The sequence below is a fragment of the Alligator mississippiensis genome, chromosome 2 (assembly GCF_030867095.1).
Source record: "Alligator mississippiensis isolate rAllMis1 chromosome 2, rAllMis1, whole genome shotgun sequence".
NCBI classification, from domain to species: Eukaryota; Metazoa; Chordata; order Crocodylia; family Alligatoridae; genus Alligator; species Alligator mississippiensis.
The window spans coordinates 13,845,403-13,858,772 of NC_081825.1; the positions used below are offsets into that span (position 1 = coordinate 13,845,403).

The following is a 13,370-nucleotide window of genomic DNA, read 5'->3' on the forward strand; positions in this document are numbered from 1 at the left end:
TTTTGTTACCATATGGAAATTTTCTCTTTTAGTACAGAAACTGCAAAGGATAAAACAATAGGTTCCTTGACACATTAAAAAGCTTGCTAGATTTTGTTATTCCCTGCAGCAGGGCTCCTATCCACCCTCTGACAATGGTTTCTTGCCCCCTCTAAAAAATTCAGTCTGTTATTGTCTTTAAGTGGATCTCAAACTTTTTAGACTCCAGACACCCATCCATAACTGTTTTTTGAATTTAGCAGCACCCCAGTTCAAAAACCCAATTTCACTCATTTTTTTACTACAATAAATAATAGAGTAATTCTTCCATTGCAAAGGACTCAGAACAACCACAACAAGTCAGAATATTTTTTAAGCTATGGACTCCTGTTTGAAATCTCTATGTTTATTCTTGTGAATCACATGTAGGTGTTTGCACACCTAACAGTGCAAATATGACAAATGACAGAACAAGGAGCAATGGCTTCAAGTTGCAGCAAAGGAAATTTAGGTTGGATATTAAGAAAAACTCTCTCATTTGGAGGGTAGGGAAGCACTGGAACAGGTTACCTGGACAAGTGGTGTAATCTCCATCCTTGGAGGTTTTTAAGGCCCAGCTCAACAAAGTCCTAGCTGGAATGAGCTAGTTGGGGTGGTCCTGCTTTGAGCAGGGGAGGGTTGGACTAGATGACCTCCTGAGGTCCCTTCCAACCCTAAATTTCTACGAAAAATTGTGCAACACCCTTAAAAGGATCCCACAATACCCCACAGTGCTGCAGCTGAGAATCACTGCCCTAAATAACTTGCATTACCCAAAACAAATTCACTCTTACTGTTAACTCTGTTCAAGTCAAAAGTTCCTGCACCACTTTTGGGCATGCTATAAAACAAGGATGTGACACTGCAGAATAATCTGGTCCCTGATTTACAAGCTGCTGCTGACAAGTTAGGTCTCTTGATTATTTTCTCTTGTACTGTAGTTGTGAAAAGGCTGGTTCACGTACAATGAGAGGTGACTTGAATCTTTTCTAGGGCAGTGGTGTTTGCTTTCCACTCCATTCTAGATCAGACCTGGGCAGGCTTTGAGTCAGCACAGAGCCATTTAAGTCAATGGAGTGACATCAATTCCCATCAGCTGACTATCTGCCACACAGGCAAGTCTCCAATGCTACAGCGCTGTACTCCCGATGATGGGATGGGGAAGCTGTTTCAAACAACATGGGTTTGTAGCGTCAATAAACAAATGCATGAGTAAGAGGAAAAGCAGCTGTAACCGCATGGCACTTGCTCAAATCTAGAGGATCAGAATGAAAAGACTTTCCCTGCAGGTACCACAAGAAGCTTCCTGATGTGCCGCAAAACCAAACGAAACTACCCAACAGCTGCAGTCTCACCGCTGGCCTGTTTCTGCAGCTGTTTAATTAGGTGGAAGCCCAGAGCAGCTCTCAGTAGATGGAGACCTACAGATTGTTGCCAGGAAACAGTCCAGTTGCTAAGTTATAAGCTCTCAGTGGATACCTAGTTGATCAACACACACATACACACCTCTAAAGCAAAGTGGCAGATACATTCAGCCCAGTCTCTGTCTTGTTCCAACAGGTGCTAACTCCAACAGGTGTTCACAGCTGTTCCGTGACTTAAACCGGTGTTGGAGAAGGGGAGTGAATTGGGCCCACTGACACCGACACTCCTTTGCCTGGGACCTCAAGCAGTCCTTTATAATGTGCAAAGTGGGAAGGAGGTGTTGCTGTCAGATCTGGAGCCTAACGCTCACTTTGCGCAGGTGTACAGGACTGAGAAACTTGCTAGACAGCAGAGTATCTTTTCACTTGCCTCTGGAAAGTTTCAAACCACAAAGCCAATGAGAGATTTGACATCTACCTTGTCACCAACCCAAAATGCAGGCGAGAGTCAGCACGCTGTCTGGTCTACTGAGCAAAACGAATCCAGCTCCTAATAATCAAAATGTGATCATTCCCTAAAAGATGAGTTTAGCTCTATCTATGCAGCCATATACTCTCCTGTTCTACCTCTCTCCTGTGAGTTACTCCCCCCACCGTCTCCCATGCAATGCGGCTGGAGTTGGACGTCATCCTGGAGCAATCGTTTTTAGGAACAGGTGAAGAGGGATTGCAAGGGGGGGGGGAGGGGAGGAGAATTGGAGGGAGATGGAAGAGGGAAGGAGGGCAGGCAGGAAGCAGTTGCATCCCTTCCTTTTTCTTCATTTCTTCACTCAAGCCATCTTCTTTTGTTTGACTTCTAGTCCAGAAACAGAAGTACAAGTTCCGTATTTATAAACGAAACCCTAACACTTACAGTTAACACTTAGAGGCCTCGGTTGAAAGGCAAAGGGTGGGGAAAGAGGCACAGAGGGGTGACATGACTTGCCCCAGGTCACCCAGCAGCTCAGTGGCAGAGCTTGGCACCAAACCCAAGTCTCTGGACTCTAATCCCAGAACCTGTCCCCAGATCTTTTTAACACTACAAATGTATCACCTGCCATGTGGACCCAGTGCAAAAGAAGAGCCCATGTTAGCAGACAAAGCCTCTTATTTCAAAACACTCTGGCAAGCTGCAGGACTGAACTAAGTGAACCAGCTTCTGTTCAAGTGGAACAGAGGAATGACTTTCATAGTAGCTACAGTCAGGAGGGACCTGACCAGATCGTCTAGCCTGACCCCCTGCCACAGGCAGGAATGAATGCTGGGTTCACAAGACCCCAGACAGGTGATCATCCAATCGCCTCTTGAAATTGCCCAAGGTAGGGGCGAGGACCACTTCCCTGGGAAGCTGGTTCCAGATTTTGGCCACCCTAACTGTAAATTATTGCCTTCTGATCTCTAACCTAAACCTATTTTCCATCAGCTTATTACCATTGTTCCTTGTCACCCCAGGTGGTGCTGGGGAGAAAAGGGCTCTGCCTATTTGCTGATGATCTCCCCTGATGAGTTTGAGGCAGCCACCAGGTCCCCCCTCAGCCTCCTCTTGCTGAGGCTGAACAAGTTCAGGTCCCTCAGTCTCTCCTCGTAGGGCCTGTCCTGCTGCCCTCTCACCAAGCAGGTGGCCTTCCTCTGGACCCTCTCCAGGCTGGCCGTATCTCTTTTGAAGTGTGGCGCCCAGGACCAGACGCAGTACTCCAGCTGTGGCCTGACCAAAGTCGCATAGAGAGGGAGGATCACCTCTCTGGACAGGCCTGAGATGCACCCTTGGATGCATGACAAGGTATGGCTGGCCTTGCTGGCTGCGGTCTGGCATTGGCGGCTCATGTTCATCTTGGAGTCAATAATGACTCCAAGATCCCTTTCTGCCTCTGTGCTTTCAAGAAGGGAACTCCCCAGTCTGTATGTATGCTGTGGATTCCTTCTCCCAAGGTGCAGCACCCTGCATTTGCCTACGTTGAACCCCATCCTATTCCCATCTGCCCACTTTTGTAGTCTGTCTATATCTAGTTGCAGCCTCTCTCTCCCTTCAAGCGTGTCCACCTCGCCCCACATCTTAGTGTCATCAGCAAACTTGGACAGCGTGCTTTCCACCCCCTCGTCCAAGTCGCTGATGAAGATGTTAAACAGTGCAGGCCCGAGGACCAAGCCCTGGGGGACCCCACTGCTCACATCTCACCAGGTTGAGTACAACCCGTCCACCACTACTCTCTGGGTGCGCCCCATCAGTCAATTTTTGACCCATCCAACTGTGTAGCCATCAATGCCACAGTCGCTTAATTTATTGATGAGGATGGGGTGAGAGACAGTGTCAAAGGCCTTCTTAAAGTCTAGAAAGACTACGTCCACGGCGACACCATCATCCAAGGATTTAGTTACTTGGTCATAAAAGGCAATCAGGTTGGTCAAGCAGGACCTGCCTTTGATGAACCCATGCTGATTGCTCTGACTTTGTTCCAGGGCAACCCTGTGTCAGGAGGCCAGCTAATAAATACAGCCTGCAATTCTCGTTATTTAAAGCAGCTGCATAGTCCAGTTGTTCCCTTGAACATAGTTGGCACTAAATTACGCTACAAATGTTTGATGTGGCTCATGACCAGAGAAGAGAAGACTGAGAACAGCAGAGGGAGAAACACGTTTCTTTTGACTGGGAGGAACCCTTGCTCCTTGCAAACAGAAAGCCAAGATTTCATCGTTGTAACTTCCAAGGTTAAACACAAACCACAACCTCTCAAAGCTACGCTTCAGACCAGGAAGCTGCAGAAAGTTGCACGCAATCATTTTAGATGAACTGTCACTGCTGAGAAATAGTATGACTGATACCAGGAACATTTTACCTGTTTTTTCCCATTAGTTCACAGATGGGGAAGACAAATATCAAGGGTAGCATTTTAAGAAAAATTACAATCATTGTTAATTTAAAAATAAAACAATGCCAGCCTGATTTTTTGCAACACACTTGCATTGTCTGTCGCACCCAATATATTTTCAATTCATTCTTACTGTCTGCATTTAGCGGCAACTGCAAATCACCAATTTCTCTATATGTTGTCATTATTCATATTACAGGAGCTAGATTGTACCCCCACTGTGACAAACACTGAATAAAAAAGCCTAGCCAGATAGTCTCTGCCCCCCAGAAGCAAACAAAACGTACAGGCAGGCACAGGGTGGGATGACAGGCAGCAAGGGATGCAGTGACTTGTAAGTGGTTACAGAGCAGATCAATGGCAGAATCAGCAATAAAATACAAATCTCCTTATTCCCAGCCCAGCAGCCTAGCCACAAGGTCACACATATTCTGCTGACAGCCCACGCCCTTCCTGAACCAGGGATATGCCCGATAACACAAAGGAGATGGAGGGGAAGTGCTATGCCTATTCTACACTGTATTTCTTTTTCAATGGCAAGGAAACTGAGGCACAGAGAGCAACAACAACTACATCAAGCTCTGTGCTTTTGCAGCAAATTTCTCTTCGCTCTGAAACACAAAGCCTAGTAATGCAGCTGGCCAGACGTATATTCCCTGCAGAAGACTGCACAGCAAAAGAAAGATTAAGCCGATTTCTCCTAAGGAATTTCACGTAGCAGCCAACTACATGCACTCCTCCATCTTCCTGAGAGCATTTGATCTAGCCTGGGCTTGTGCAGGACAACTGTTACAGCATCTAGGTCTCCAGAGCCTGCTACAATCAATAAGGACCTGACCTAGAGGAAAGGTTCCCAATGCAACAACATTTGCAGTACTTCTGTGCAACACCGCTGAATAGAAGGTCTTGCTCTTCCACCCAGGGACATACTGGTTGCCAAATTTGGGGTTGCCAAATTCTTCCCCTGGATCAGGTTGGTACAGACTATGTGGGTGTGTCAGGTGGTGCAGGGACAGATTGCCTGCCTCCATAGCATAGGGCATAGTCCTTTTTCTAGGATCTTCTGAACACATATCAACTATTTCCCTGCTGTTGCAGTGATGAGGCATTTAAAAAGACCTTGTCTCCCTGACTTCAACTGGGGCAAGTTATAGAGCAAAGGTGTCAAAAATACAGCCTGTGAAACCACACCATCCAGACCCCAGCGCTGGCCCTGGGTCTCGAGCTGATGCACACATGGTGTGCGCCAGACCGGTCCTTTCCACTGGGCCAAGGACATGAGGCTCATGCAGTGCCGGCTTCAGGACCTGCCCTGCACACAGCAGCCATGTGGGGCCAGTCCAGGATGCCCTACTGCATGCTGAATCCAATGTCCACTCTGGGACACGAGCTACACAGTACCCGCTCCAGCCAGTCTAGGGCAGGTGATATGCAGTGCAGTCCCATACTCAGAGCAAATACTGGATTTGGCACTCAGGAAGGGAGGGGGGCAGAATCTGTGGGCCCCCCACATGCCAGATCCCGAACCTGCTCTGGCCAGTCCAGGACTGTGCTGCATATGGTGCCCACTTGAGCCGGTCTGCAACCTGTGCTACATGCAGCACTTGCACGGAGTTGGGAAGGGGGAAGTCCATGGCCCCAATCCAGCCTGTAGACTGATCCCATGCCACACATCTGACCCACGGGTCGTGTTTTGGGGAATGGGGAGTGACTGTATGGTGATTTGGGGGGGTCCTTTGGTTCATGACTGCCTGTGAACACAGGGGCCTCTCCTGCTGTGTTCCCATCTACGTGGCAACCTTTGAATTACAAATATTTGAAACTTAAAGCAAAAACATCCCCAAAGCTGCACGGGTTTCTGCCATGAAAAGAGATTTGTGACAATAAGCACCACTCCACCTGTACATCATGGTTAGCCATTCACATGATCACCTGCCAAAGCTGTGCTTTATTCATGAGCTAAGACACAGGATCAGCTGATTCAGAAAATGCCCTGGTACCACCTCCCACCTAACTGTAGATGCGGGAGTCTTATCTGCTGCAAAGGGGGAAAGTGCTTTTACCTGAAAGGATGTAGGGACGCAAATAACATTCAGGTTTTCTTGCTGAACTCTTTCAGCTGTAGGAAGAAGCAGACAGACACATCAGGTTTCTCAACAAACATTCACAATCAAGGAAAAGGTTTCATTTTAAGAAACACTAACTCAAGACCAGCCTGACAATTACTTGCAAAGGAATAAGCCAGGCACCAATTGCTTCCAAGTGCCACCCTGTGCTGGGTACACCATAGCTTTTATTGACAATATCTAAAGACTGTCTCAGCTAATGACCCATCTCATCTCAGAGCAGTAAAATAGCAAGAGCTGTGTCCCGTCACGAAAGAACAACTCATCACCTGAGGAATGAAACCCCATATCAGACCGATTCTACTGCCTGCCTGTAAATAGAGGAGCTGTTGGCGAGTAACAGCAGCTGCTTAGTTCGTCATTTCAGGGCACCCTAGTCATATATAATACAAACATTTAAATCCATGGCAAGGAATGGTTAATGGAACAAAATCCTGCATTGCCTTTAGGAGATAGGAAATGTTTCCCTCCTCTGGTTAACTTCAAAAAATTAAGTCTACTATTAAGATAATTGCTTGATAATAGTTTGCCCATAATTCAAGTGTAGGCAAATCCAATGGTTCGACTGAGTGAGGGCAGTTCACTGATACCTTATGAAACCAGGGAGGGGGTTGGCGTTTCAAGATCACCGGCAAGTTTTTCTGGTGGCAAAAGTCACGTGGCCTGGAGGCTTTCATCCTACTGTTACAGTCATTCAGCAAAGCACTGCTTTGTGGGCCCCATTGCTCGGGCAGAAGGTGAGAGGGTACATGCAAACAGGAAAACCAATAACCCTTTATTTGTGGATCAATGACCTAGCTTATGTTTGAATTAGAGTAATCTGTCTTCAGCAACAAAAGCAGGAAGCAGAGCTTCCAGTTCTAAAAACATTTTGCAGGTAAAGCATTCAAATATATAAACCATATGCCCCGGAGTCAAATAGGTGCAAACAAAGTCCAGGGTGTGTGCAACCAACAGCACTGGAAGTCGTCAGGGCACATGCAAGATCTCAGAGAACTGGACTGACGGGATATCCTAAATGCCCATGTTGAATAGAGGGAGTCCTCTACAAACAACTCTCTTTATCCGACAGTCCTAGTTCCCAACTGCGAGTCGTTCTGTTTTGTGTCTGAAGACAGTTAAACAGAACTGACTGTCCAGGGTCTCCATAAAAGCAGCACTTAGCTGAAAACATTGTTTGCATGTCCTTCCTTCAAGAACACTTGGATCTACTGAGATTCTACTGAGATCTACTGACAGGACAAGAAGCAATGGTCTCAAGTTGCAGCAAGGGAAGTTTAGGTTGGATATTAGGAAAAACTCTCTCACTAGGAGGGTGGTGAAGCACTGGAACAGCCTGCCTAGACAGAGTTGGTGGAGGTTTTTAAGATCTGGCTAGACAAAGCCTTGGCTGGGATGATCTAGTTGGGGCTGGTCCTGCTTTGAGCAGGGGGTTGGACTAGATGTGACCTCCTGAGGTCCCTTCCAACCCTCATTTTCTATCATTCTGTGATATAGCACTGGGCCAAGACATGGCACTTTCTGGGAAAAAACTTGTCCTAATTGACACCTGATGCAATCTGTGTAACTGCAGGGTATATAAATTACCAGATGGCTTGTTTCAAATCCTTAAAGTACTGATATGAATTACCTCATCAGGCCACTCCATGTCACTAGTAAGAAACTGAGGAGCATCAACAGTGCCCAGATGGGTAAAGCTAAAGCAGAAAAGCTAAGGGAGTAATTCAAAGCCCCACGCAGTGGCAGAGCTAGACGTAAACTTTGGGAGGTTTTAACTCCAAACTTGGGCACAGGTTAATTAATCACACGGTCTGGCTGCATGGGCAGGACAGATGATGCACCCATGCTTAACCATAATTAACAAAGCACCAGGTCGAGTAATGCGTCAGCTTAATGCCTCGGGATTGATCTTACTATGACACTGAGATAAAAGGCCAGTTTTCCACCTTCAGCTTTAAGTAAGACACACCAGCCGGCCTCAAGCACAAGAAAGCAGTTTGTTGAGAAGGCAGCAAGTAATTACACTTGTTGAAATCTGGATTTTATTACCACGGGCTGCCAGACAAAAGGATATTACTAATGCTAGAGCAAGTGAAGGTTCGTACCATACCTAGTCGATGCACAGCATGAACAATGGTTGAGCCGCTCCCAATTCCAAGGACTTGATTGTTCTGCAGATCGGAAAAAAAACAGAAGAATGTTTTTATAACACCCGGCCTGTCACCAAAAGCAAAGAACATATACCCAGGAACCTGGTTCAGCAATGCAACTGGACTGCTCGTTTCAGATACAGAAAGAAAAATACTGCTCCTATGGGCAGACAAACCAGTCGATATTGGAGGTATGGCCTGCTTTTCAATTCTAAGTATCTTACCATACTGCGAAGGGCTGGTGCTAATTGTATCTCTCTAAGATCTCGTTTTCAAAGGCACCGAGCACATGCAGCTACCATTGGTTTCAAATGGATTTTCAGGTATCCACACTTCTAAGTAATCATCAGGCCCACGGCCTCTAAGAGAAATCAGAAGCATCCTATTTAGGCCACTTCAGAACATGTCTAATGCTTGACCTAGGTATGAAATGGTGAGCTCTGAACATAGGATTTGTCTTGGGCCAGAGGCTTATCACAGCACAGAATACAGAAGGGTTGAGGATGTCTATTGTAACTGCTGCCTACAACACTTGTGGGTACTCCACGTTCATGCAGGCTTGCTCTTAAACCAGGGGTGGGCAAAATGCAGCCCAGGGGGGCTGGATGCGGCCCACCAGGTCATTCTATCTGGCCCATGGGGTCCCTAAAAAATACAGAAAATTAATATTAATCTGCCCTGGGCTGCCTGTCATGCAGCCCTCGATGGCTTGCCGAAACTCAATAAGCGGCCCTCCGCCCGAAATAATTGCCCACCCCTGTCTTAAACAGTCCACTGTTCAACATTGAGTTTTTCTAAAGCATCTCCTAAAACCAGCAACTCAGTTTACTGGTGAGAGCAGTTCACTGCTTCCTTGGAAAACTTGAACGGAGGCATCTTTTCCCTCACCCCCGCCGCAGAAACACTGCAGGTCTTCCAGATGCCCATTATTTTGCAGGAGAATCAGTCTATGCACAGGAGGAGGTTCAAACAAGCACCCCATGAAAGAAGCCTACTTTTCAAGGAAGCCACATGGTAAAGCACCGCTTCCAGGAACAATATTGTTAGTGAACAGCACTGTAGCAGTAACTCTGCTATCCAAAGCAAAAACTGCAAGAGCACTCCCTGGAGGATAACAGCAGATCAAAAGAAAAACCTGCTTGCTCTGTAGAAAATACGGTGCACCCTGGGCCCTTCTCATGCACTTAAAATGCATGAGTCTTGCATCACAAGCCATGTTTAAACGGTTCCAAAGCCTTCCGCTTCCAAGGGTGGGAGCCTGCTCAGGACAACGATTAACACACAGCGTGCTATCCACACTGTGGTCGGGCACACACGTATATGTGATAACAAGCTGGAAGGAAGGAAGGACTTACTGCATGTTAACTGCTCCACAGTAACTAGTTCATGTGTCTACTCTATTCCTAAGTAAGTCGAAGTTAAACTGCAGGAATTTAGTAGCTGTTTCACGTGCTCTTTCTATCCCATGGTAAGTAAAACTATAAACCAGGACAGTATACCCCTAAATTAAACAACTGACACATGGCAAATCTCTCCCCCATCTCAATACAATATCATTTGTTGCTTGATTCAGACTTTTAATGCAGAAACGTATTAATTAAATGTGCAGTGAACGGGCACTGCTACGTCACAACCACGACCCACAATGCTGTATTCTTTGCAGTGTAGAGACACTTTACTAGGTAGCTAAACTTGATGAGAATTAACTCTGGCTCATGCATACATACACCTGCACATTTTGTACATAAGCAAATTCCTTGGTGAAAATACAAAGCTTAAATTCACTTAAGAAGCAAAGCATTACCAAAAAAAAACAAAAACAAAATCACAAGATGTTAAAGTTTAATCTTGGCCTTATAGGTTCATTCCTTGCATACAATTTAATGTACATGCATTATTTAATGTAATAGCAAGGTTCTCTGCTGTTAAATGGTGCATCAAGCTGCCCTGCTGTGCCCAATGATCCAACCAAAGCTGGCAGGGACTGCGTGGAGCTGCCTTCAGTCTGCTCTTTTCCAGGCAGAACAACACAGACCTGGTTGGGAAGGCAGAGGGGCCAGCAGAGCACACCCCCAAGGAGTTAAAAGTTTAACTTGTCAGTAATGCCAGTAAGGAAGTTTTTGTTAAACTTTCTGAACATGGCATAAGACTGGGGCCTGCCAACTTTACCTTGGGATCCTGCTTCCCCACCGAGATCCACCTCGGGAGAAGCCCAGGCCAGCGGATCATACCTGGATATTTATTCCCTGTGGTCCCAGGGACAGCACAGCAAAATGAACACAGCCACGTCTCACTTTGCCAAGCGCAGCCAACGCACAAGAAAGCCACGCGCCTCCAAAGGGAGGACAAGGTTAAAGTCAGAAAGAAGAACAAACCGACAAGGAGACACAGGGAGAGGCTTTTTTTGACCTCAGATGTTATCTCCGCATTTGGTAACAGACTGCTACAGAGAAAAAGGTCTTGCATCCACCCCCCTCCACCGCACAAGGATGAAGGGAGCTGCAACAATTCAGGCAAGAAGGCCTGTTTAGATATGATCTAGATTAGGACTAAGTCCTCCCCGCTGAAGAAGTGTCTGACAGTGAGAAAACTAGCATGCATTACCCAGCTCAATGTAAAATCGCAGTGGAGACCAGGCTGAAGCATTTAACTGAGGGCCTGGACAAGCACACCAATGGTAGCACGCCAGACAGGCCTGCAGCTATCCCAGGGAGAGCTGGCGCAGCAGGCAGCTGTTACTGCGCCGCACCCCTAGGAAGCAGGGGAGCGAGTACCAGCCTTTTAGTATCAGGTAAAATTACCCTGGGATGGACATGGACAGACACAGCCGACAGCGGTGTAACTTCTAGGCATGCTCATATTAGCACCAGGGGGCCCCAAACTCAAGCTGGGACCTCCAGGTACTCGCAGGATAAAACGAACCCCAACAAGCATGCATGAGAAGAGAGGCCAAAGCGTGTGGATGAGTTCGGGGAGTCTTCTGGCTGCTGGGCCAACATCCAGAGACACACGACACTGAGCTGAACGACGAATTGGAGGCGATATTCCCTGACACCAGCTCCTGCGCAGCGGTGAGCTGAACCCCTTCACTGACGGACGTTTGCAGAGCATTGAAGCAACAAATATTACGCGAGGCTACGGCCTGCCCGCAGACGCAGCCGGGCTCCGGACTCTCCCCCGGCCTGACACTGCACGCACCTCCCGGACACCGCACGCACCTCCCGACTGGGCAGGTTTCCCCCTGCAGAGGCCCAAGCTGAAGCAATGCATGTTGCTAGCAGGATGCACGCTTGGCCAGGGGTCGCTGAGCCGCAGGTCAGCCAGGAGAGACGGGGCGCGGGTTCGAGTCCCCCCGGGGGCGCTCACCTGCACGTGCCCGTCCACGGCCGCGCGGGCCGCCTGCCTCTTCGCCGTCTCGGCCATGCCGCCGGGCAGGGCGGCTCCCCGGGCCGCCAGCGTCCTGCAGAGGCTGCCGATCCACGCCCCGGGCCGCATACCGGAGCCGCCCGGCCGGCCGTCCGGCTGCGCGCCGAGCCCGCCTGGGAGTTGTAGTGCAGCCGGCGGCGGGGACTACATCTCCCGCCATGCAGCGCGGCTGCTCGCGCCCGGCCGCCCCGCAGCGGTGCGCGCACCAGGTGCAATCCGGACGCGGGGTGTGGGTCGGGGGTGCAGCGTGCAGCCGTGGGTCTTGGGGTGAATCTGATCTCTCTTATTGCACCAACTTAAATTCAATTAAACTAGAACTCTTGGTTCCAAAGTGATACTTTTGATTAGACCAACTGGAAAATGGATCATTTTTGAGGCATTGAATTGATGCACCACAGGCAAAACCCCAAGTCGCTCTCAGAAAGTTTGAACTGACGGCTGGGTTTGCTGCCAGCACTCTGCTAGGATGCCTCACCTCCAAATAAACACTTCAGTTTTGATGACCCAGCTCTCACTCTTTCACTGACGTCTTAACAGCGAGCAATACAAAGTAAAGACGATTTATTTGCAGGCTTCTCTGCATATTTTTTTCACTGGACAATCGTTTTTTCAGCAAGTGCAATCATTTTGAGCCAATATGATACTGTAATTTCATATTTAAGACCTGGCAATGCAGCTGATGCTTGCCCGCCAGGCATGGGCAAGGGCATGTGGGTGCGCCTGGCAGGACAGGATCCGTGTGGGGCATGGCTGGGAGCTGCGGTGCCTTGCCCCAGGGGGTCCCCGGCACTCAGTGCCCTCCCAGTGAGGATGAAGCCCTCTCTTGGCAGGGTAGGAGCCCCTGCGTGTCAAGAGCGTGGCATAGCCTAGCTCGCTCCTGCAGCCATACAGCTGAATGCAAGCAAAACTCAGGGGCATCTGAACCCCAAGCCTTTGGGCTTGGGCCTGCGCGTAGGATGCCTGCCGAATGATTTGGAGGGTTGTAGATTGGAAACATTTGAAGCCCCAGTTTGGGTGGAGGATGTTTGCCAGTAGCAAGGCCACATAAGCTTCTTGAATGACTCACGGATTTGGAATTGATTTTGCCGATTTGTCTTGGAACATGAAAAATTATCCTTTAAAAAATAAATAAATAAAGCATGGCATAGGAGGTGCTAGGGGTAAAGACATCCCCTCACCTTTGCAGGAGGTGCGGGCAAGCCTGGCTCTGACACCCGACAGGATTCACATGGCCACGGCTGGCAGACGTCAGGTGCTGCTGCTCACCTGTCGCTAGATGCCAAGGACAGGCCATAATGCACAACTGCAGTGCCTCTCACTGGCCCCTGCCCAGCTCTGGAAAGGATGGAAATGCCTCTGTGCTCAGTCACCCCTCGCGCC

The 13,370-nt window shown here is 48.3% G+C and overlaps 1 protein-coding gene across 3 annotated transcripts in view; it reads right to left on the reverse strand.

The window, feature by feature from the left end:
* Positions 1–12,096, reverse strand: part of RPIA (ribose 5-phosphate isomerase A) — a 28,100-nt gene extending 16,004 nt beyond the window's left edge. The window contains exons 1-3 of one of the 3 annotated variants that reach the window (XM_006262682.4): positions 11,931–12,096; positions 8,525–8,585; positions 6,352–6,407 (exon numbers count right to left, since the gene is read on the reverse strand). In XM_006262682.4, coding sequence (XP_006262744.2) covers positions 6,352–6,407; positions 8,525–8,585; positions 11,931–12,059 — 246 coding nt within the window. In that variant the 5' untranslated portion in view covers positions 12,060–12,096. Of the gene's footprint in view, positions 1–6,351; positions 6,408–8,524; positions 8,586–10,733; positions 10,817–11,762; positions 11,850–11,930 lie in introns of those variants that run through there. The other 2 variants (XM_019478224.2, XM_019478228.2) reach the window with 2 other exon arrangements.
* Positions 12,097–13,370: the final 1,274 nt, after the last annotated feature.